Raw genomic sequence first — 25002 nt, 5'->3', positions numbered from 1 at the left:
CGGCGTCTAAGTACTCCGACTACGTCATTCCGGCGCTAACGACGCCGACGACGGACGCTGAGCCGCTGACGACGCCTACCGACGCGCAGGGGTATTGCTACGCAAACATTTCCGGATCCAGTCTCTCGCCTGGGGATATTCTAAGGTAAGGAATCTATCACTAACGTGTCTCTTTCAGATCATGGGTGTCCGCTAGCCGTTTTTCTTTTCTCCCTATACATTTCCGATCTAACTTACTATTTGACCCAGAGTGAGGATATCTGTGTTAATTTGGGGAAAGCCTACTGTTTGCTTACTATACCCTGCCCCCAATGTGGTTAATTAGCCGTCTGCAGGCATTGCAACATTTCGCTTACACCCATTATTTAAAGACCAATACAACAAAAAGCAAAATTGTGTGCTTTCATGGGAGGAAGCCACCGAAATACAAAAACCTCACATGGTCCAGAGGTGCTCAAAAGTTAGAAACTGTGAAATCATACATCTTTTTTGAGGGAGATAATATGTGGGAATTGAAGTGAAAAAGCCCATTTGGAAAAGAACATGAGTAAAGCCAATTCTCAGGCAAAATGTCTGGGTGCCTTCTATAGGGCCACTGGGAGAAGACATTTTCACTTTTATTAGGTGTAGCGAGCCAAAATTCATGTTTCTCTGTTGTATGGATTAGAATCGATTGATGCATTTTTTACTTGTTTAATATGATGGAAGGTCGAGTCCTTATAAGTTTAGCTTCAGACAATACAGCTTTTACAGTGGCAGCTTTAAGGCTACAATTTGGTCTTAGAAGTGCCTTCGTCGAGGTTCTGGCAGGTACGCTGGGTTGGTTGTGTGTCTTGAGAAGAGTGACGATGGCTGGTTAAGGTCCTGTATAAAGAAAAGTTTTGGGTGGCCTAAAGGAGAATTCTCAAATTCATAGAAATGTTGTGGTTGCGTAAGATTTGCCACAACTTGATACATCGTTGAATCTAATTTTAACAGTGCAACAAGTAATAGTTTGAAACAGGCAACAAGTAATAGTTTGAAACAGGCCACAAGGGCCTTGAGTTTTCAACTGGACAGGGAGGCTTGAACTAAAAAGAGGGGATGCCATCTCTCTACAGACTCTTTTATGATAAATAAAGCACAGCCTTATATCTTTTGGAATTTGCCCCATTTTTGGTTACTCCTGAGGCAGGGTTTGCTCCAGTTAAATCCTCTTTTAGCCAAATGGGATGGCTCTTCGCTGGTCTGTAATCTGTGCCAAAAAGGCCCCAAGGATCTTAACCATGTGCTATTTGTCTGCCCAGCTCTATTATGTTGTTGGATGTCGCAAAGGGGTATATGTTTGCAGCCATCTATTCTCTCAGGCTCAACTGCTCTTCACTTCCTTTATGAACGTCCAAATAATATGTTTTGCTACAAAGTGCTTAACTTTTTCTTTTTTTTTTATATTAAGTGTTTCTTAAAGCTATATTAACGATGCTCGGGTTTGAATGTTATTGAGGATGACCTAAGCTAGAATTTGGCTTTTTATCACTTGTTTTCCATTCTGTCTTGTTACTACAACTGGCTTACTCCATATACAGTTTTTTGCATATTTTGCACTAGAAGCATTATTGGCACTTAATGTGCTAGGTGCAATCTCTCGCTGTGTAATGTGAAATTGTTTAACATGTATTTTAAACTCTGGACACTTCACTGGATCTAATATTGGGCTAGTTTTGATGTATTCAGGAGTACAAAATTTCACTTTTGTTACTTTTTATTGCACAATTTTAGAATATATGCTTTTTGAGAACTTTATGAGGACCTCTTAGGAGTTTCGTAACACAAATAAAAAATAAACATGAAACTGAAGATAGAGCAAATACCTGGTTATCCTGTGGGTGAGGCTCATTTCAGAACACCCCTTCCTAGGTACAAAGCACAGTTACATTGTACTTGCATAAGATGTTCATGCTTAACAAATTTATTGGGGAGTTAAGTCTAAGCAAAAAGGAATGCTCATCACTAATGGGTCCCACAGAAACTGATATGAAATTAGTAATATGATGTGGAGCTTGTTGTTGGAAATACCAACTATGGGTTAGGACATGCCAGAAAGAGGTAAGAAGGTAACTATGAAATGTTTAGAGCTGAACAACTAGGTCCACGTCAATAAAGCATGTAGTATCTTTAGCACCAATGACAATTCCCCTTAAAGCTGTTCTGGTCTATTGGGATAAGGGAAAACATAACAGTTATAACATCTTGGACTTTCCTAAACTGTAGAGTAGGGTTTTTCGACAACTTGATGGAAGCCAGACTGATTGGGGAGGCCTAGTGCATTAATCGTAGAATTGTATAGTCTGAATAGTTTACAGTTTTATTGCCAATTTTGATTCAGTATTTCTTTATTTTTGTCTTGCTAGACAAATTATTTGCAACCGTCCTCAGTTCAGCCAGCTTCTTAGTCCGCTACTCAGTGCAGATTGTCGTTAACGAGCTCCCAATCTTCAGTAATACCTGCACAAAAGCAGCACCTATGGCTACATTAGCCTGTTCTGTGGGGCGGGTTATGTCCAAATACCTTCCAAACATCATTCAGTCTGTCAAAATATTCAGCAGGTGCCTCACCCTTATTCTAATTCCAGATATTAGTCCAATCGGATTTCATTGAACACATATTTAAGTCTTCATATAACAATGCATTGTTCGCTGTGTATAACTCTCCATAATTTCCAAGTGCCCACTCTCACTCAAGGAGCTTTCTCCACCAGACTCTCACCTCACGCGTCACAACCAATTGCAACAGTGGATTCAAATTAGCCCAACTGGATTGGTACACCTCAAAAACACTTTGTAGTTTTTCTCAAAACTATTATGGCAATTTGTACAGCACACTAATCACCCACAGGGTCGGCTCCTCTGCTAAGGAGCTTGCAGAACCCCAATGCTTTGTGAGCAGTTGAAAAAAGAAAAAGAGAACTCATTTTATTTTTCCGGCTGTGGCCCAGCTGGTTAGGGGTGGGGGCAGGATGTCACAGGAATAATGTTGGCACTCTCTTTAATGCACATGAATGTTTGGTCGGCCCACTATGGCAGGCGACAGAGTCATGCGCAATTTGCATGTTCTCCACCCCAGCTGTACTACAGCCAGGGTGGAGAACATGCCCAGGCCCCCAGTCCCCTCTCTGAGCACCAAACCACGACGCTCAGACCAATCACAACGCTGCTGTAAGACAGTGTTGTGATTGGTCAGGGGAGTCTGGGTACTTCCTGGGTCCTGCTCCTCTCCTGTTCCTGGAGTGACGAAGAGGACTGAGAGGCAGCGCCCGGCCGGAGTGCAGGTATGTGGTATTTTTTTCTTTATTTTATTTATCTTCCCCACCTTCCCTCCCCTGCCACTCCCATTAAATAGCAGCCGCCACTGAGCACCCGTGAGGGTATTTAGGCGCTTGAGTATGTGGGTAGGTGAGTGTCCCCTCAGAGTAATTCTAAATGCCAGGAACTGAGTGGCACTTGCTCAAATACTGCAGAATTGTGTCTTGATACTCATGAAATCAGAGAAGTCCAGGAAGTCTGCCACATGGGGACTGTGAATCTAACTCAGACTGTGGGAGTATTCCCACAAGGGGAGAGGGGTCCTCATCATCGGCATCATTTGGATCAGGAGAAAGGGGATGCCTTCTGGACTGCCATTTTGCAGTTTGTGTCAAGTTTTAAAAGGGTAAAAGTGGGACTTCGATCTCGTAGGTCTCTACTTTCACAGGAGGAATGGGCACACACTCTATGCCAATCCACAGTGGTGGAATCCGCATTTGACCTGGCTGCTGTACTTCTAGCTCAGTGCATTGCAGCATTTGCTTTTGCATTACCTCTTATGCTCCAGCTGCTTGTGGTCCCACAGGTGTTCCTCAGTTTCCAGGAACAACAACAATTGCATACCCTAGCCCCATCAGCAGGCATAGGGAACAAGACTAACAGATCTTCCTGCTTTGTGCCTTCACTCTTTCTCCATGTTCTGTGGTTCAGTGATCTGGGGGAATAGATATGTAAGACATTGTGCAGATGGAGCACAAGGCCCAACTCTGCTCCTAAGGTGACTAATTTGGTATGTAATTTTCTTCTTGATCTCTCAAGACTCAAATTGGGATTCATTTTAACATTAGTGGGCCTCGTCATACCATTGTGAGAATAGAGGTCCTTGTTCAGCATCAATTTTTTTCTAGGATCCTTCAGTTTCTTCTGTAAATTAGTAAGTCTTTCTGCATCAAAGGAACCATGCTTAAGAAAGGCATTCTTTTTGCCCTCATTAGTGAACTCCACTCTTCTAATTATTTGGAAGTGCCTTTACCATATTGTTGGTGCATAGTATGGGCCGGGAACCCTTTCGATGGGGCTCACTATGTTTCGTTGCACAGCACCCATCATCACCCTTCACACGTTACTCACACCAGAGTAAAAGGGAAAAGGGCCTGCAGCCCTTGTGCCCACAGCTCATTCTGAGAAGGGAGCTAGGGAAGTAAACATGACCTAGTGGAGAAAGGCAGGGAGATATCAAGCACTCTCACTCAAATGTCTGCTTGTATTCGACCAACCTTCAGTCAATACTCGGAGGGACTTGTAAAGGGGTCATGTGGATATATCAGAGGGTCTCTTTCTCCCACATGTTCAACATTCAAGGGACTGTTGTTTTGAGTCTTAGCACTCATGCCTATCTTCCCAATTACCACTCTATACCATACGCTCACACTAGTACTCATTTTCTATTCTCTGGACTCCTCCAAGTCCAACCTTCCAAACCAATTCTTAGGTCTTTACTCGGACAGTGCAGGCGCAGAGTGCTGCAAGATATTGTTTAACCTTACTTAGAGCCCACCCGTTACTTACAATTGTTTGCTTCATTGTTGCTCTCATTGCTTGCGTCTAATTCAACAGTTTCCTTTCTTGGGGTTATCCCTTCCCTGGAGCATGGACGAATGACTGTTTTTTTTTGTTGTTTTTTTACACTGCTCGCTAATTTTTTTACTTTTGTTTAAGCACTCTACAAGAGGGCATGTGTATTCCAGCTGCCTTCCTTGTGTACTTCTCCCCGTTTTCCAACCCCAGTCCCTATGCTTCTGCATGTCCCTAGCCTCTCTAGCCGACCTTCCATTGTCCATGTGCTTCCCCTTACCCTCATGTCATCCTACGTTGTCCGTATGCTTCATATCCTGTTGCCAGCGTGCTGCCCCTCACACCCACCCTCAGTTGTCCATTTGCTTACTTCCTGCCCACCTTCTGTTGTCTGTGTGCTCCCCTTAGATCCTTTGTCTGTGTACTTGCCTATCCCGTTCTCCTCTGTCCTCTCCCCCACCTGTGTCCTTCGTTCCTGACCTACTTCTCTCTATGTTGCCTCATCCATAGAGCCACACCTCACGGTTAAAAAACAAAATATATATTTTTTTTAAGCAATATGGCCATATGGTGTTTTTATAAGTATTCTTAGCCATGCTGCACAGTATATGCGCTGTTGCACAATATGGCTTAAATCAATGCCAAAGCCAATAACTTTCATATGCGAAGCCTACTGGCTTTGTCAAGGTTTGTTATATTTTTTGTCATCTCCTTCCACGACGACATCTATGAACATCCTTTTTGACAATACATTAACCACAAAACAATGTAAGCCATGGAAGCACGCAAGCAAAACAGATCAACCACACTTAGACTATACCTAAAGTTTTGCTTCATTTTACTGTCACACTTTCTTTTTGTACATCTTAGCACCCCTGGAAACATTTCTCCCTTACCTCTGGTCCTTGGGGTCCTCGTGCGGAGTCCGGTCCAACACTTCCCTGTGTTCTTTCGGTTGAAGCAATTCCTCTCCCATGCACCATCTGTTAAAAATAAGAGAGCATGTCGGACAACCCAAAGTCTAACTTGCAAAATAGCAAGCAACGTAGCAAATAATCAAAAGACAATTGTCCTTTCAAATGACCAAAGCTCTCACCCAGAAAAAGGTCACTTGGAGCCTTTTACTAAAACATATAACGGACAGTTTAAGTTCTCTCTCAAAACCAGTATATGGATCATAATCACGTGACAGAAACTTGTTACTTTCAACAAAGACTCTTCTAATGAGGAGTTGGAGAATCTTCTAACGAAATCGCAAGACATACTGGAGGAGAAGATATTCATAATACAGTACTGGGCTCAAAAAAGACCAGCCGAGGAATGTGTTGGGAAGAAGGGCTTCGAGGAACAGTTCAGCACAAGAGCACAGAAGGGACGAACTAGGAGAATGCAGCCATCAAGCAGACCTATAACGATTGTCTGACAAGCTCTCAACATTCCAGTCAGAGTGCTAATTTAACTTATAGCCTGCCATGTGCACTCATACACCTCGAACTTTCAGGGCTTCTAAAAACAAATAGGAGCTTCTCAATCACGTGCCATAGTCAAACAAGTAGGAGAATGCAACCCAAACCCATTAAGCTGTGCACATCCCTCCCTGAAGTCATGGTCATCAACTGTTAAGTCACACAAGAATTCTGCATCGGGAATCCAAAAACAATGGGCCAGACAGCTATGCAGAGAACACCAATATGAAATGTGGGGAGTGGTCTCGAGAGCTGCAGGGGTTGGATTTCTAAACCCCTCATGCAAGAATTAAGTTCAATTTATCAACATTGAATTGGAAAGCCGGTTGGACCGCAGACCCAACATAAACCCACTGTGGAACCTTGCACAGGCAGTGTTAAGATTATTCTCAGTCCCCCTAGATGAATTCAGGGACACAGTGGCAATACAAAGAGTCTCACATATATGATTATAACACTCAAAGAAAACACTAGACACGGGTACATGCAGTTTAAAATGTTTATTTTAAAATCCTTAATCTACTGCATAAAATATGTACGGTAACCAAACAGAATGCAAAAATAAAATTTGTTCAGCATGTAATGGTCCGTGAAAACATTATTAATGTATCTAACAGTATTACTGAGGTTCTGACACCCTAATACCATAAAGCTATTTCTAAGCACTATGCTAAACCTTAACTTTGGCACCCAGGATAAAAAAGTTGAATTTAAAAGTATAATCTTTTATAATTCACATATGGCGAGACAGCGAGTTTTTATTAAGAAAAGTGGACACCTGAATGTTAGAAATAAAAATTGGCTATGCTTGAAAAACATGCAGAAATCTACTTTGCGCACACACACTTAATTTAGAAAAGATTACCATTTGTATCTCTAAGTGCATTATGGGCATTATAGTTTTTAAAGCAGCAACTTGTAGATGATGTAATAAAGTATGAGATGCTTTAAAAACAAGGAGGGAACACGTGGTTTTATAAGTGGGCTGTAACGGAAGGGTGGGTACACGGAATCACCAACTGCCTTAGGCGCACGCCGAGCGGTTAACAGATCACATAATGAGCAGGTACGTTTTGAGTTGGGTCGTTAAGAAACAAGGAGTACGTGTAACACAGAAAAGCTTTAGCAGAGCGTCGGAGCTTGTTGAATGTTTGTCCCGCAGAGATAGAAGTAAATCTGATAATTTGAAAGAGAACTAGAACTTACTTGTTACCATGATTAAGTAGGCGTAGTTTTAGGAGTAGGCAAATGTCAAATGAGATTTGGCAGATGGGTGGAAGAGGAAATCAGAGAGAGCGCGGGGTGATAGAAAGCTTCGATAAGAAATGTAATGCAGGTTGCAGTAATGTTGTTTTCATTCTTATTTTGTTAGAGGGATGAAAGAATAATGTTTAGAGGGTCACAGGGGGGGTTTAATATTGAGTTGTGTTTTTGATGCACAAAAGGTCACATATGTAAGATGCAATAATGATTTCTGTGATCATAGTGGATAATGGAACATCTTAGTAATGCTGTAATTGTTAACTTGCAGTTACCCCTGACGAAGGGCTGGAAATTAGCCCAAAATGCATTGGATTTTTAATAAAGACATGCTGCTTTGAATCATCTTTGTGTACTTGGATCGTATGTGCGAAGAAGTCTGGATGGGCATACGCGAATATGGGAAGCATTCCTTACACGTTACGTCCTATATGTGGATCAAGTGAAACAAGAACAAAATGTGGAAAATAATGTGGATTAAATTGGACAATTTGTGAATGCGGTTAAACTGAAAAACATAGGTTGGATTTGATATCCTTTAACACAGTGCGTCTGGGAGTGGAGCGTGACTTTCGAGCTCCCCACAGCATTGTAAACCTTAACTGAAGCCATAAATAACAAACCATCCTCTTTGAATTTGAAAGTTTTTTAGGTTGCATGGCACAGCATACATTTGAATAGTTGACTTCACTATTCCTTATCAGAACACTGTCAAAGACAGTTTGCTCTTGGTAAAGGACACCTGCATGGCTTCTGCAACCACATCTCTGACAGAGTAAGGTGCTCGGCAAGCAGGTGTCACAATATTGCTAGCATGGAGGCCTCTCCTAATCAACAGTCAAATTATGGGGTCTACATTTCATTTGCCACAGATTTTATCTCATATTTACAAAACAAAACAGGGTTTGGGGACAGTAAATCTTCTCTAAGAATAAACTAACATGGCACAAAATAGGTCAGCTCTGTCCAGATGCTATTAAGCCTCCATCTTTGTAAACAAAAACCTTGAACTCTGGGGGGCATTTTGTAATGGCTGCACCCATTAAACAAAAAATATGTCAGCCTACATGGTTGTCAGGCATGATGATATCCGCTTTTTTTACATATGCTCTAGGAGTTTCACACTTTCTGATAGAAATAAAGGAAAACTAACTGCAATCAAGAAATTAAAACAAGCAGCCTAAATGAGACCTGTCCCTGTATTGAGAACAATCCCCGGACTGGTAGTTGAGATAGACTATTTTTGAAGACATATATCCCATTAAAAAGGAATATATACATTTCACACAATCATAAGATTTATGAACGATCATAGAAAACAATGCAAATAAAAAGTGTTAATAAAACAGTATATAAAAGCACTTGGAAGATATATGAATAAACAAAAGCATTGCATATGATAACACTTAAAAAATATATGTGTTGATAAAAGGGAAACTAGGCAATATAATTTGGTTTTCAATTAACGCAGCCAGGTGCAAAAGATAAAACATAAAAAGGTAGAAACTGTCCAATGTATTATACTCCTCATCTTTTAATTTTAGAAAAGCATGAACAGTACTATCTCGTTAGACTGAGAAATCACTGCGCACGTGGATCCGTTTTTCCCAACTGGTGATGGTGTTATGTATTTGCCATAATATCCGGGAGTCTTTACCACTGTACTTGGAGAGTTTCTTTTGACTTCGCAGCACCTGTTTGGCGAAGGAGATGGAAATCCTGTATTTTCAAGGTACCCAGGGATGGCATCGTCAATTCTAGTCATATCGGAAGCTTCTAGCATTGAAGCTGTTGGCATTTCTCCATCATTCTGAGCACACTTCACGATTGGCAGAGGCAGTGCTCTTCAATAAGTTGGATGCAACTTCAGTGATCGCTGAAGTTGTTTTATATTGGTGAATGTCATAGGGGGTAATGCCAGTGGCAGTTCAAGCACTGTCCATTGCAAACAGTTTAAAGCACCAGTAGACCGGTCTCACTTGCAGAGCACTCATTTTGCGAAAGGATAGAGTCCTGTACTCACTCACTAACTACAGCCATTCAAAGCGGAAATAAAATACCAGGGTCTCACAGCATTTTTGTGCAGCTGGATAACCAAACTCAATGTTGTAGGTTGCACTGGCTTTTCCTTAGAAGAAAAATCAAAATACCACAGCCAATGATCAACAGGAGTCTAGGGAATCTGCCAAACAGACTTGAGAACCGTGAATGAAAAATTGAGAAATCAGCCCAAAACCAATCTAAAAAAACGTCAGCATGCCAGATCAAAATCTTCAGAAAAAGTGCACTATGCCATAAGTGTTTGATGAGTTGAAGCTAATGTAAACAAAGTTTGCAAAATGGGTAGGGTACTGGGTCTGCAGGAGCGTTCGAATCTGAAGCATTAAAGGCTGTCTTTAGGTCAAATGTTTCTGCCTCTGAGATCAAAGGAACCTCTTTTTGTATTTCATCGGCAAAACATTTATCAAAAAACATTCAGTATATGTTCAAGGCTAGAGGATGTTTGAAAGTACCCTTTGAGGAGGGGGATTCAAGGTTATTCCACAACACTTAACTGTCTTAGATACTGTTAATGTACATGGATGGCCTTGGGACATTCTGCAGCAATTTATGTCAATATCTTATTAATGAAATCCCATGACAGAACGATGTAGCTGAGATCTCAACTGAATCAACAGCAGCACTGATTGAATGGTTGAGATTGAAGAGCCTTGTTTAACCATTTCTAAATAATCTTGTTGCCTCTGTGATGATAGATCAGAAACACAATATGTCATACCAACTCATATCTCTCTGTGATATTTCCCCAATAGAGCTGTTGCATTGATATTTTTTAGGTGAGTGGAAGCCGTACAGCAGATATTTTTCCTTGTAGTATCTATTCTTTTGCTCTAAAAGAAGGAGCGGTCTATTCTGGAGCCGGAACATGCTTCCATATAACAGCTGTAGCTATGATTGAGTCAGGATTAAGATCCCTTTTAAGAAAATCAGGATCTTGTTGGGGTGGCTTATATTTCTTAAGTCGTCTTGGACTTTAAGGGAGACTGAGTTAAGAAATTTTTCTTCCACAATGTCCAACAGACCTGGCAGAAAAGGCTTTAGAGCTGCCCTTGGCTGCAGAGTTTCAAGGATGACAAACCATTGGTAGTGGCACGTTTATACTGATGCTCAATTTAGTCAGTTCTCTAATTAAAGCATTGTGAAAGGTAAGAATATCATCTAGAGGAGATACTCTAGATGGTGAATGTGGTAGCAACTGAGTCTAGGACATATGTGTCAATTCAGTATAAGATGAACTCGATCTGTTTAAGGAACAGGATGCATCCCTTCTGTCAGAGGGAGCTCTGGGTGGTGTTGGCTTAATTGGTGAAGGAAGCTTCCACTTTCTGACTGGAGACATGGCAATTGCCTTCAATGCTCTTCTAATTGATAAGAGATGTATGGCATCCAAGTGTGTCTGCAAGGGATCATCTGGAGGTATTACCACTCAACAGATTAAGAGGTTCATCCATTTGAATAACTGGATCACAGGATACTGGAGATACTGTGGAACGGGCAGAAGGCGATCCAGATCATCCTGGTGAAGAAGAGTACCACTTGGGAGATTCTTGATGTCTAGGGAGAAGGATCTGACTGCGTAGAGGATTTTTTTTTGCCAACGGCGCTAGCTGAGATTGTGATCGATGCCTTTGACAACATTTGTGTTAACGCAGACATCGTCAGGTGCCGTCATGATCTTCGGCATCATAGACGCTGATCGTCAAAACTGATAAGCAGACATTGACTGTTCATTTGAGGGAAGCATGTCGCCGCTGAAACCCTCGATGGCCCTGGTTTTGACATTGACGATAAGTGTCAATGACGGTCTTGAAAGTGATATTTTATCTGTAATCTGGATATCTCTGTCTGTGAGAGTCTTCACCAGATTGATGAATTTTTGGAAGCAGGACAAGAGGTAGATCTTAATCTTCTTCTGACCTCATATCCAGCATCAAACCTTTCAATCTGATGCTCTTCCTGTCTCTTTTATTCTTTTTTGGCATTGACCTGGTGTGCAATTTACAAAATCAAATTATGGGCCACTTGTATTAAAGGCCCTAAATGGCCAGGTCTCTTTGGTTGGTACGCGCACATTAACGCATTGTTTCAGCCTCTCGGGCAATGGTTTTATCTCAGGACTGCAGTTCAGAATAATTGGGTCTGCTGGTGCTTATTTCACTTATTTACTTGAACTAATTTTTAACCTTGCTTATATTTACATCTTTGCACTTATGGGCCATAATCAGTTTCTCAATATATACCTATATAGCGGATATCTTAGGAGAAATTTTAAACACAGACCTCAAGGCGCGCCTCCGCATGAACTAGCAAAGCGTACCGGATGGGTAAGGTGTAACAGGGCTTCCCTCCACCACAGCAGAGCCCCAGGCAGTGGTACTCTGTCTCCATGGCCTCTGTCAGATGTAGGCTATGTCCAGCCTGTGCGGCTCTCCACCTGCCCCACTAGTGGGACGGGATCACCTGTTTGGCAACCATCCACTCAGAGGAATTTAACAGGGCTGTGAGTGACCTGCTCGTGCACTTCCCACTCATTGTAGATTACCCGGGGATGGTGTGAGGGCAAACATGCCCACAATCACGCAGATGCTCAATAATTAACATTTATCTGATGAACTGTAGTGGCAACTCCATTGGCTGTGACCTTAGAACATTTACGTAAGTCTACAACACCAGTTGCTGACCGCAGCCAACCCAACTGTAACCTGAAGGCCTAAAGGACAAATACTGGGACTTGAGGCAAAGCCACAGTGAACAAGAAGATGCCCCAGCGGACGAAACGAAGCCTGTCTCTCTGGGTATGGAAACTGGTGCTCCACAGCTAATGCGGACTTCCCCACCTCTACTCCCGAATATATCCACATAATTCTACAGCACACCATGTACATTACACAAATTCACTCCACACCACATAATTCCACGCCACACAATTCCACAACTAATGCAATCCAACCCACATCATTTCATCACAGACCAAATACATACACTCCATAACACATAATAAAAGACATGGCCATTTACAATGCCAATAGTTCTAACTCAAAACAAAGTGAGACCCATTGCATTTTCAATGCTTGTTCCTTATTGGTTTTGATAACATCTTGCATTCTGTATGTGCTATACAAGCACCTCTCTTGTGTCTGATTTAAATAGAACCTAATTTTATCCAAGTAAAAATGAAGGTCAAGTATAGTGTACATGACAGCTGATTTGTGTCTTATCTCACTAATTGCATTGTCATGCAGGTGGCATGACTATTTGCAAGTCCATCTTTAAAAACTGTCACTTTTAGTAAATGCCTCTCAATGTAGTGACTATTTGAAATACTAAGTTGAAACTATTCTGCACATTAAAGAAATATTTTGGGGGGATTCTGAAGAATTATCATATTTTTCTATGGTGTTTGTTGCACAGTTTACATGCCAAACATTTTCAGGGCTCGGCTAGAGCATGAGCTCCTAGAACCCAGCCAGACCCACCGGTCCCCCTGTTAATTTGTTAAATCGCACACCTCAAATATCTGCTTGCCATTTCATTTCCCATGTCACAAAATCATCCTGCTCAGAATCTGAGAAAAGTGCCAGTCCTCCTTTGCATCTTCCTTTGTTTTACCTTTTTTTTAATGAAAACACATGATACATTTCACAAGATGGATTAAAAAAACAAAACTTGAATTTCTTCCAATTCTTTGAAGTAGCAGGCAGTACTGAGTGTTTTCTTTTTTACCATGTGTGAAGAATACCAACAGTTCCAGTTATAGATTCAACATACAAAAGCGCGATGCGGCACATACATTGTGTGACACCACACTAACCCGTTTTAGCTATCAGTTTGCTCTCTGAAACTGTAAGAAATTGGGTTATTGGTTGAGGGAGTGAAAGCCCCATTCAGGCAACAACCACAGTTCTTGTCAGGGTGCACCACAAGAGTCACAAAATGAATTTATGCTTACTCCTCTGTTACCTGCGTAAAGCAGCTTTGGCATGGAATGCTTTACCCTTGGCGCTGCGCAGTATACAAGATTCTGTGACTTTAAAAAAGAAAGTGAAAAACCTCCTCTTTCAATAGTGATTTGGTTTGTGGTTACTTCTTCCAAGTACGCGCCGGGACACTGTTGAGTATCTGTGCGCGCTATAAATTCATATAACCTAACAGCTCGGCAAAAAGCAGTCAGGCTTTAATTGGAGGCAATGTGAAATGTATTTATGCAGCACACTAACAGTAATTAAGTGAAAACATGACAAGAAAAATCTCAAACCAATTTAGAAAAATAGAGTAAATTAATAAATAAAATGATACCAGAACGCCAAAAAATCCAATCAGTAGAACCGGCTATATTAAATTGAAAAGTCTTCAGTGAAAATAGCACAGAAAAGCACAAAGTGCCACCCATGGTCATCTGGTTGAGCTATACTCTGGGAAAGTCAAAGGTTCAGGCTGACCGTGATAGAACACAGACCAGGTACATGGACCAGGTTAGTCCTGCTGAAAAGTTACCTTCTTAAGATTGGAGGAGGCCGTAAGGAGAAGGCTTTCACTGTGAAGAGCAGGTCAAGCCTTTTCAACAGTTGTTGCTGTAGCATAAAGATCTGGTGTTCATTGGAGCTTTGCACTGGAGGTCATTGAAGGCTGTTGTTGCTGAAGCTCGTACTGCAGATCTCCCGTTGCCGGTCGTCCCAGACCGTTTGTCGGCATGAAGAGCAGATTGCACCAGATATTAGCGGCTGGTGTGAGCGGCAGAGTTTTGTCGCAAAGGGGCCCATTTCTGGTCGTGAGGAGCACAAACTTAACTTTTCTTCCTGGAGGATCTTCCACTGATGCCAGCCCCTGGTCCAGGACATGGGAGTTTCCTCTTGAAGACTCCAGCAGAGTTCAGAAGCAGGCATTTAGGTAGGTCTAGGCAGGTCCAGTTGCAGCTGGACAGTTGTAGGGAGGCCTCTAAACCTTGTTGTGTCCCTGTAACCTCACACAGGATATCAGCCAACTGACCCTTGGAGTCATTCTGAGTAATCTGGAAGCAAGGGAAGCAGGTCTAGTCTTCGTTTTTTTAGACAGTAGGGAAGTCCTTCGAAGCAGCTGGGAAGTCATTCTGAATCTTCCACAGGTCAAGGGGTGTTTTGATGATTGGTTCTGTAGGTCCAATAATTATATTTGGAACACGTTTTTGTATGGGGGATTCCCTGACCTCCCCAAACACTGGCTCTGGAATATTCTTTTACTTTCCCTTGTCTGGAAAATGTAGGACTGGTATCAGGTACCTTAAAGTGTGTGTGGGGCTGAATACAGCCCATCCCTAGTCATACTGCCAGGTTCGCCCATCGTGTCCACCCCTAAGACACCAACAAGTGGAAATTCGTGAATATTTATGCAAAGGAATAAACTGCCAATGCGTTACATATCCCGGGGCTCTAGAATTAGTTTATTTCTGACTGAATAGTAGTCAGCCAAAATAAAAAAATATATAAAAAATATAAATTGGACAAAATGAGCATCTCTTACCCCATGAAGTTGTTTACTTTGTGGCCAACCTGAACGTTGATCATTCAGTTCTGTTAGTTTTCGTCTTAAAGCTGTGCATTCTGTACCACTGTCTTTGTGTTTATCTGTGAAAAATAATTGTATCAAATTCAATAATTCACTCATCACCATTTAGTAAAACAAACTAGTAAGAAATGTAAATCAATATTGATTACAGATAAAGGCATCTTAGCCTAATCTATCACAAACACATTTACTATAGGGACTTTGAAACATTTTCCCCAAATCATGCACTTTATAGTACATTTATGGAGTTCAGTAGTTTTTGACCAATTGCCTCAATAATTCCAGAATCATTTACTCTCCATATTTTTCCGCACTTTTCTGCTCCCATGGGTTTCCCAATGACCAGTATTTTACTGCAGAGTACTATACAAATGCAAACTAGTTAAACAACTTAAAGTGTGAACAAATCTTAAAAAATACAAGTGTGAAATTATTAGATCATCACAAATTTCTCTTTGAAAAAAAGAGATCGACGAAAGAAAATGGAAAGCCAAACATGCCATTTAACACATGGTACAAACTAGTACACTTTAAATACATACACAGAGTATACTCCATACCACAACTAATAGCCATATGCAATAACAACCTCCAGTGCCAGTAGTAGATGAAAAGTATCCTTCCCGCATCTTGTATCGACATGCCCAGAGATTTCACGCTTTTAGGGTAAACTATTTGAAACTATAAAAATAATGATGGGGTAGAACTTACCCAGTACCGTGTTGGTGGTCCTGCTAGGGCATACAAAATAAATTCTGAAACCCAACAGGAAATTAACTGAATAGTCAAGTTGCTGACTAAAGGGTAGGAAGCCATGATATGGTGGGGTAAACTGCGCTCCGTAAAATGGGGACAGGATTAGAGATCAAGTTTACTGCAATAAGATGGTCGAAGAGTACTAGAGACACCGCAACCTGCCACCAGACTTCTAAAGTCCATTAAAAAAATACTTGGTCAACACTACAAAATAAAAAGATAGTGAAGAAATGGGTCAATAATTAATCAACACAAGTACCCAATGAGCCATAACCCCTGAACACCGAGTTCAAGGAACAGAGTAAAAGCCTGCTGCACGTATACAGTTAATAAGTCTTGTATTAAATGTTTTAATTACTGACGGATAGTGAATCATGCAATCATGACCTTATGTAGGTATGCATTTGATTGATGTTTGTCATGTTTAGGATCTGTATAATGTATTAAAGTGCAATGTTATCTCTGTAAACAAAAGAGAATAGGCTGCTGATATGTTTAAAAAAATGGAATAACGCAGATATTGCCAATCAATCAATCCGTACATTTGTAGAGCGCACTACTCACCCGTGAGGGTCTCAAGGCGGTGGGGGAGGGTGGGGGTGTTGCTACTGCTCGAATAGCCAGGTCTTGAGGAGTCTCCTGAAGCCAGCAGATCCTGGGTCTGTCGCAGGCGAGTGGAGAGGGTGTACCAGGTTTTTGCAGCAAGGTGGGAGAATGATCTGCCGCCTGCGGTCGCTCGTCTGATGCGGGGGATGGTGGAGAGGGCGAGGTTAGCAGAGCGAAGCTGGCGGTTCGGGGTGTAGAAGGTGAGTCGTTCGTTGAGGTACGCTGGTCCGGTGTTGTGGATTGCTTTGTGAGCGTGGGTGAGGAGTTTGAAGGTGATCCTCTTGTTGACGGGGAGCCAGTGCAGGTCTTTCAGGTGGAGCTGTGATGTGGCGGGGGATGTCAAGGATGGGGTTGGCAGAAGTGTTCTGTATGCATTGTAGTCGTTTCTGGAGTTCGGCTGAGAATACTGCGTAGAGAGCATTGCCGTGGTCCAGCCTACTGCTGACGAGGGCCTGGGTGACTGTCCTTCTGGTTCTGGTGGGGATCCATCTGTAGATCTTGCGGAGGGTGTTGAAGCAGGAGGAGACGGCGTTTACTTGCTGGGTCATTGACAATGCTGAGTCCAGGATGACCCCCAGGTTGCCGGCGTGGTCAGTGGGCGTCGGTGCGCCTCCCAGTGCGGCGGCCACCATGAGTTGCCCCAGGCAGAGGGGGTGGATCCGATGAGGAGGACCTCCGTCTAGTCAGAGTTCAGTTTCAGGCGGCTGTTCATCATCCATTCGGCAATGGCCTTCATTCCTTCGTGGAGGTTGGATTTGGCGGTGGTGGGGGCCTTGGTGAGGGAGAGGATCAGCTGGGTGTCACCGGCGTTTGAGATGATGTTGATGTCTTGCGATTGGACGATGTTGGCGAGCGGTGCCATGTAGACGTTGAAGAGTGTGGGCTGAGGGACGATCCTTTGGGTACGCCGCAGATGATCTTGGTGTCTTTACAACGGAATGGGGGAGGGCGGGGGGGTAGGGGAGGATGGGAGTGCGGACACTCTGGGTTCTACCAGTGAGGAAGGAGGTGGTCCAGTCGAGGGCTTTGTCGCAGATCCCTGCGTTTTTGAGGCGTGTGCGGAGGGTGTGGTGGCAGAAGGTGTCGATGGCGGCCGAAAGGTCCAGGAGGATGAGGGCCGCAGTTTCTCCTTTGTCCAGCATGGCCCTGATGTCGTCAGTGGTGTTGATGTGGGCTGTTTCGGTGCTGTGGTTACTGCGGAATCCAGATTGGGACGGGTCCAGGATGTTGTTCGCTTCGAGGAAGGAGGTCCGTTGCCTGTTGACAATCTTCTCGATGACTTTCGCCAGGAACGACAGTAGGGAGATGGGCCGGAAGATCTTTAGGTCCTTGGGGTCTGCCTTGGGTTTCTGGAGTAAGGCGTTTATCTCTGCGTGCTTCCAGGTCTCCGGGTAGGTGGCGGTCCCGAAGGAGCTGTTGATCTTGCGGAGATGGGGTGCTAAGGGGAGCTTGCTTTGTTGAAGATGTGGTGCGGGCGGGGTCGGATGGTGAGCTGGAGTGGATGGTGTTCATGATTTTGATGGTGTTGTCGTTGACGTGGATCCAGGAAAGCAGGGGGTCAATGTGGCTGGGGGCGGGGAGTCTGAGGTGTCTGTGTTTGTCGGGGGCCTGGTTGTTGAAGATGTCATGGATGTCTGCGATCTTGCGGTGGAAGAAGGTGGCTAGGGAGTCGCAGAGGTCTTGTGATGGCGGGATGTCGATGGAGTGAACCTGGGGTTGGAGAGTTCCTTCACGATGTTTAGGAGCTCTTTGCCGTTGTCGATGCGCTCTTTGAAGGAGGTCCTTTTGGCTGTTCAGATGAGTTGGTGGGGTCTGCAGATGGCACTCTTGTAGGCTGTGTTGCTGTCCTGCTGTCCGGTATCAGATCCTGCCACATACAGTATCCCGCTGCTCACCTGGGGGCCTCCACATTACACACGCATCTCAAATCAAGCACACTGACACAGCCGAGCGCTTCCAAAAGGCAGCGACTCCAACACCCAGGGCTTGGCGTGCGGCGCTGGTGGGATCTCGGTCATCCAAATATGTGGGCCCCATGTAATCCCCTTAACCATCTTTTGGGACCGCCAGGCGAGCCGCTCCATCTCGTCTCGCCACGGTCCGCCATCTTAAATCGGTCCGCGCTGCTCCCGGGAACTAGAGCTTGCTGTAAACTTCGCCCGCTGCGGTTCCAATGCAGTTGCCCACCCCCCCTTCCTGTCTGGGGGCCCAAGTACTTCGGGAGCCAATCGGAATTATGTCCGGTCGGCCATGATGGTTCGCCACGTCCCCTCACCTGCACTTTTAAAGGGGATTAGAGATTCCCTTGCAGGCAGGTGCAGTGAGTGACTGCACCCACCTGCAAGGGGATGTCTGGGGGTTCCGTAAGACCCCCCTTTCCCTCCTCCAAAGGGCTATCAGTGCACCTCCTGAGACCTTCTCTCTGCGTCCTCATCTATAGTACGGCACGGGTGCAGAGACAAAGGGATTCCCTCATTTACATTGGGCACGCCCTAATGCAAATGAGGTAAAACCCTCTTGAAAAAGCTCTGGCACTGTATGTGCGCCAGCGCGTTCGATATTACAGTAAAAGCATCTGCGGCCCCTTCTTTGATACCAAAGTGCCCCGGGGGTGCGCAAGGCAGGCTCAAAGGCCCGTTGTGCCCCCAGGCACTTTGTGTAACACGGACGTTGAACTTTAATCCTTGCTCAACACAATACTACTGACTTTTCACTGCACAACCATCCCCGTCCATCAACAATTTTTACCCTACTACTGCAGAGCAATGTAACATGCTAATCAACGGTACAGAAGTGGTAGTTTTGTCGCTGGTTAACTTCGCATCAAATGTTTAAGGATCTTACATTATTTCCACTTGTTGCGACAGAACCAGTTAATGGCATGAATGGCACAAATCTGTTGCTTACAAGCCTAATCCACACCACCTTGAAGAATTCTATTGATAAAATCAAAAGGTGATTCAACGGATGTGGCAATCTATAGAGCCGCATCTAAGAATATCAATGGACACGGAGACTAACTATGGGCTATTCGGTGTGAATGTGGGACTGAACAGATAACTCTCTAGCAGATGTCCTCAGTGTTAATGAACATTGAGAGAAGAAACTGTAGGCCTTTAAGACTAGACAGAATCTGGCTGATATAGCATGTAACTAAACTAACATCTTTATTTTTCTTGATGTTGCTGTGATACAATAAGGAAAAGGATTAAATTAAACTTCATTAATCGGTGATACTTCAACCACTGACCTAATTAAAGGTGAATTATTTGTTTTGAGATCTGGAGTGGGCAGGGGGTGCTCCTGACTGCAGATCTCAGAAACCAAGTGAAGACTTGAAGGGCAAACAGAAAAAGATATCAGAAGCTAGTGTAATTGACCATATAGGGACACTAATTTCGATGATATACGACAGACTGCAAGTGAATGTGATGATTTAGGAGCATAATCAACAGAAATAATACAATCAACTAGCAAACCTTATTATTCCTTATGAGTATGGCAGGCAGATTGCCACGCCCTTCAGCCAAACCTACACAGCAATAGACATCCATCCCAAGATGGGGGCCGCAACTTTTCCTTCAGGTTGAACGCTTGAGCTCGCAGATCCACAGTGGTAAATCCGCAGCAAGAAATAGCCATACATTTTGATCATGAATTCCTCAACAGCTAATGAATGGATTTACACCTAATCATGACATGGACACTTTCTGGAACAAATTTGGTTTAATTCTTTACAGTTGTTTATATGGAAAACTGGAGGGGGGAAACACTTTAGGTCCTCTACCCCTCACCACCCCCCACTCACCCTTTTTCGCACCACCCGCTAGTTAGATCACCCCGAAACTTTCCAAGAAGAAGCAGCGGTAGATGACATTTTTGAGGAACATTTTTTGAAGATTCATCTAACTGCACCAACGCTGTTAGCAAACCAAAAATCCATTTCCAATGGGAAGGTGTTTCCAACTAGAACTACTTTCATTTGAGTCGCCAGATCAATAAATAATTCACTGCATTTATACATATCTGAACGGGGGGGGGGAGGGGTGGTGTGGCAGACAGACACACAGACACAGAGACACACACACAGACACACACACACAGACACAGAGACACACACACAGACACAGAGACACACACACAGACACAGAGACACACACACAGACACAGAGACACACACACAGACACAGAGACACACACACAGACACAGAGACACACACACAGACACAGAGACACACACACAGACACAGAGACACACACACACACAGAGACACACACACACACAGAGACACACACACACACACACACACAGACACACACACACACACACACAGACAGAGACACACACACACACACACACACACACACACACACACACACACACACACACACACACACACACACACACACACACACACACACACACACACACACACACACACACACACACACACACACACACACACACACACACACACACACACACACACACACACACACACACACACACACACACACACACACACACACACACACACACACACACACACACACACACACACACACACACACACACACACACACACACACACACACACACACACACACACACACACACACACACACACACACACACACACACACACAAAGGGTGATCCATAGGCTAAAAGCCTCAACCCTTCAATTTACACAGGGACCCAGTAAGTAATTCTCCTACTTGCGTTTAGGCACACAAAAACTTTAATCAACTTCCACAATGCAAAGAATGAGCATAGAAGGAGACACTAACATGAGATTATGGTGCAGAGAGACTAATTGAAGAGTTTCCTTCTCAGGGTCCTCCTTCATGGTGACCATTATGCGGTTTGGAAGGCTGCAAGGGGATTATGGGTAATGCAAACTGTTGCAATTTTTAGTGCCATAGAGGTCTTCCTTCAACAGAAAACTCAACACTTTAGTGAAATTTAATTTGTTTCTTTGAAAGATTTTTAACGTTCTGATTTTCAACTAACTTAAACATGTTATTAAAGAATTCTCAAATTGCATTTTTATACAATATTCAACATATTTTGGTAATCAATCCTTCATTGAGATAATTGTATTGGGTTTTTAAACAAGAATGAAAAACGAATTAACATTCTCCAAAATAAAAATGCCCACTTGCTTTGAAAAGGTGTCCCTATATTATACATTCATAATGTTCAGAACAGATGTTGCCATTAATATCTCAAACCTAACCAAGCCAGTCACCTGTTCCAGTAATAACATACGTGATGTATTCCCTTTCAATACCATTTTACAAAAGTCTCATGAGTACTTGTATTTATCAATTAAGTACAAATAAATGAATGATCACCACAAGTCATTCATGTACAAGTTACAAGATTAGTCATGTTCATAATTAATGCTACTTGGGGGGCCTTCGTTTCCGAAAATACATTCACAATTATTCACATTGGAGAAGCTTTGTACATTATCTGCCTGCAAATGAATTTTAATAGTTCTACATGCCGGAAATCTCAACTTTGCGGTTTTATGTTACGCTTCAATAAAAAATTCCAAAATATACAAAAAAGTGATGGATGGAATGCTTGAAGTTATCATAGCCACTGGTAATGTTCCCTCTAATTTCTTTCCTCTGTGTGCGGCAGTGTAAGGTCACTGTGCGCTGCAGCCAATGTTATGGGCGCCAACCGGACCACGCATAGGTGCAGCAACAAATATCAGTGCAAATATCACTCTAAACTTTTGCTTAAAAAAAAAAAATGCAGTGCATTCCACACATACAGCGCCACATGATGGGTCTTAAGGCAGGTTTGCAATTTACATACACACACCATTACTTGAATTGGTTACACAGGCAAGTACACTTCAGCTTTAGAAAAGCACAGGACTCTAACGGTGGTACCAATATAAGATTTCACTAAAGATTACCAACCAGGGGGGGCGTGGCTTCGCGAGCGGCAATGGCGGTCGCAGCTTCCTAGAGCTCCCGCTGGCCCGTGATTCATCCGGCTGATTATCCTGGCCCCCGAGCCTACACACCGCAGCCAGAGTGAGGCGACTGTTGCAGAGGGTGCCTGGGATCCTCCGGTGTAGTCCGCGGAACTCCCGATCCCTCGGACGCGGCTGGACAGCGCTGAGGAGTGCACGGCCTGGCGCACGGCGAGGAAGCAGGGACCTCGATTTTGGCGCCTCCCGGCAGGGGGGTGCCGCATGGCTCGGCATTGTCCGGCGCCTAGACTGCCCTAAGGGACAAGGGACAGCCAACGCTATCCTCCGAGAGCCCGGCTGGAGGCTTAGAGGTCCGGGAGGCCGGGGGCCCGTCCGGCTGGACACGGCGGCCTTGTGGATCCAGCGCAGCCGGGGCCTTGAGTTTCGTGATCCCCGCCCGGGGCTCATGCGGGCCGTAACCACATCTGGGCCTGGACAGTGCCTCAGCGCTGCGTCCGGCGGGAGGCCTCCCTGCTGATCCTCTATAAGGGGCGGACCGGAGTGTGGCTGGACGGCAGCCTGTGGGCCGTCCCGGTTCTGGCGTTGCCCCGTGACAGACGGTGAACTGCGGGTACCCCCACCTGGGTCCCCGGACATTTGCAGGAGTGGTAACCGGGCCTGCAGCACGAGGAAGTGAGACACGGTCCGGCCAGTGGAGTGGGGGATGTGCAGGCCGACGACGACGAGGGAGTGGATCCTGAGACCTGCCTTGACCTACCTGAGCGGCAGCACCGGGTCAGAGGTACGGGGGTCCGAGCCCAGTGGCGGGGGGAGAACTGTAGTGTGAGTCCCCATTGGGCTGGACAGACGGAATAGAGGATCCTGTGCTGCCGGGACTGCATAGACTGTCAGAGGCCCACAGGTGGTCTACAACCATGACCAGGGGAGGAGGTGGCGGCCTCACCAAGCAGCCGACCATTGATAAATTTACAGGACCCAATGGGGGCCCCGGACCCTGGGGTGGAGGACAACAACAACAGGGGGGGGGGGGCGGACAACGCCGCACTTTGGCAGCCATCACCCAATCTAGGGATATGCTAGATGCCAAAATAGGTGCGGTGGGTGCAGATGTTACCTTGTTACGCCAGGATTTGCGGAATGCAGTAGCGCGGATTACGGAAGCTGAATCCAGAATCTCGGTGGTAGAAGACGACGTGGGCTCCCTGAAGAAGAGAATGGCGGCGATGGAATCTGTGCAAAAGAACCTGGCACTCAGGGCGGAAGATGCGGAGGGACGCGCACGTCGTAACAACCTTCGTTTCATCGGTTTTCCGGAACGATGTGAGAAGGGGAACATGGAACAGTTTCTTGCTCAGTGGCTGATGAGCTGGCTGCCCCCGGGGGCCCTGTCCAACTGCTTCGTCGTTGAACGCGTACATCGTGCCTTAACCCAGAGGCCGCCGGAGGGTGAACGGCCCAGGGCAGTGATAGCAAGACTGTTGAATTATCACGACCGGGATGTCATTTTGAAGGAGGCTAGAACCAGGGATGCTATCCTATATGAGAACCGAAAGATCATGATCTTTCCAGACTATACTAAGCTCATACAGCAACAGCGTCAATCTTTCATGAACGCAAAGGCGAAGTTGCGAGGTTTGAATCTCCAGTACTCTCTGCTGTACCCGGCTCATCTGAGGGTTATTTTCCAGTCCAAAACGCTGTTTTTTGATTCTCCGGAGGAACTGTTTAAGTGGACTGACGAAACAGTAGCACTCAGGCCGCATGCTCAGCCGGGACTGAACCCGGGCTCTTCGAGGGGATCATCGCAGGAACGTGGAGACCGACCGACCAAGAGTAGGAGAAACCGGAGGTCCAAATCACGGAAGCGGTCGGCCTCCGTCTCCGGTACACAAGATAGCGGCAGAACTGAAGACTCGGACCAATCTGGGAAGGACCACTGAAGGTCTCAGGTACTCTGTGCTCCCTGTTTGGTGGTCTAGTTCCCGATGGCTGGAGACGGTGCAGTTGAGGCCCGGCGAACTGGATGCCTTATTGATGCCTCAGCGTCAAGTCGAGACTAAGTTATTGACCTTGAGGGGGGTGGTGGAGCGTGGCTCGGGGGCGACCGCTTGAGGGCTGCCACTCTCCTACTAAGGTGGGAGTTGTTAGGGGAGGGGGGTAGCGGCAACTGGGTTTCGGGGAGTTGGGATCCATTGGCATGGCTGGTCTTAGGCCCTCCGTTTTGGGCTTGGGGTTGCCCATGCCGCGACAGGTACTTCATAGTTTCGTGAGGTATGGGGGGGGGGATGTGGGGTATGGGTAGCGGGGAAGGGGACAGTTGAGGAGGGGGGGTTTGGGGGTTGTGGGAGAAAACGGATGTTGCCTATCTTGTGGTGTTCGGGTCTTGGGGTGGGTGGGGGGGACTGCACGTGTTCTTTACAATGATGCTGATGTTGGTGCGCAGTGGGTGGTGTTGGCGCAGAGGGCCTCCTTGGTGGGTCCCACTTGATTATGGCTAATG

The 25002-nt window shown here is 44.9% G+C and overlaps 1 protein-coding gene across 3 annotated transcripts in view; it reads right to left on the bottom strand.

Moving 5' to 3' along the window:
• PDE3B (phosphodiesterase 3B) overlaps positions 1–25002 on the bottom strand; it is a 1530363-nt gene that overhangs the window by 737496 nt on the left and 767865 nt on the right. For 2 of the 3 annotated variants that reach the window (XM_078681018.1, XM_078681020.1), the window contains exons 8-9: positions 15141–15244; positions 5754–5840 (exon numbers count right to left, since the gene is read on the bottom strand). In XM_078681018.1, coding sequence (XP_078537144.1) covers positions 5754–5840; positions 15141–15244 — 191 coding nt within the window. The remainder of the gene's footprint in view (positions 1–5753; positions 5841–15140; positions 15245–25002) is intronic. The other variant, XM_078681019.1, reaches the window with a different exon arrangement.

Source organism: Lissotriton helveticus, chromosome 3_1 (assembly GCF_964261635.1).
Source record: "Lissotriton helveticus chromosome 3_1, aLisHel1.1, whole genome shotgun sequence".
Classification (NCBI taxonomy): Eukaryota; Metazoa; Chordata; class Amphibia; order Caudata; family Salamandridae; genus Lissotriton; species Lissotriton helveticus.
This window is presented reverse-complemented; position numbering and strand designations above follow the sequence as displayed.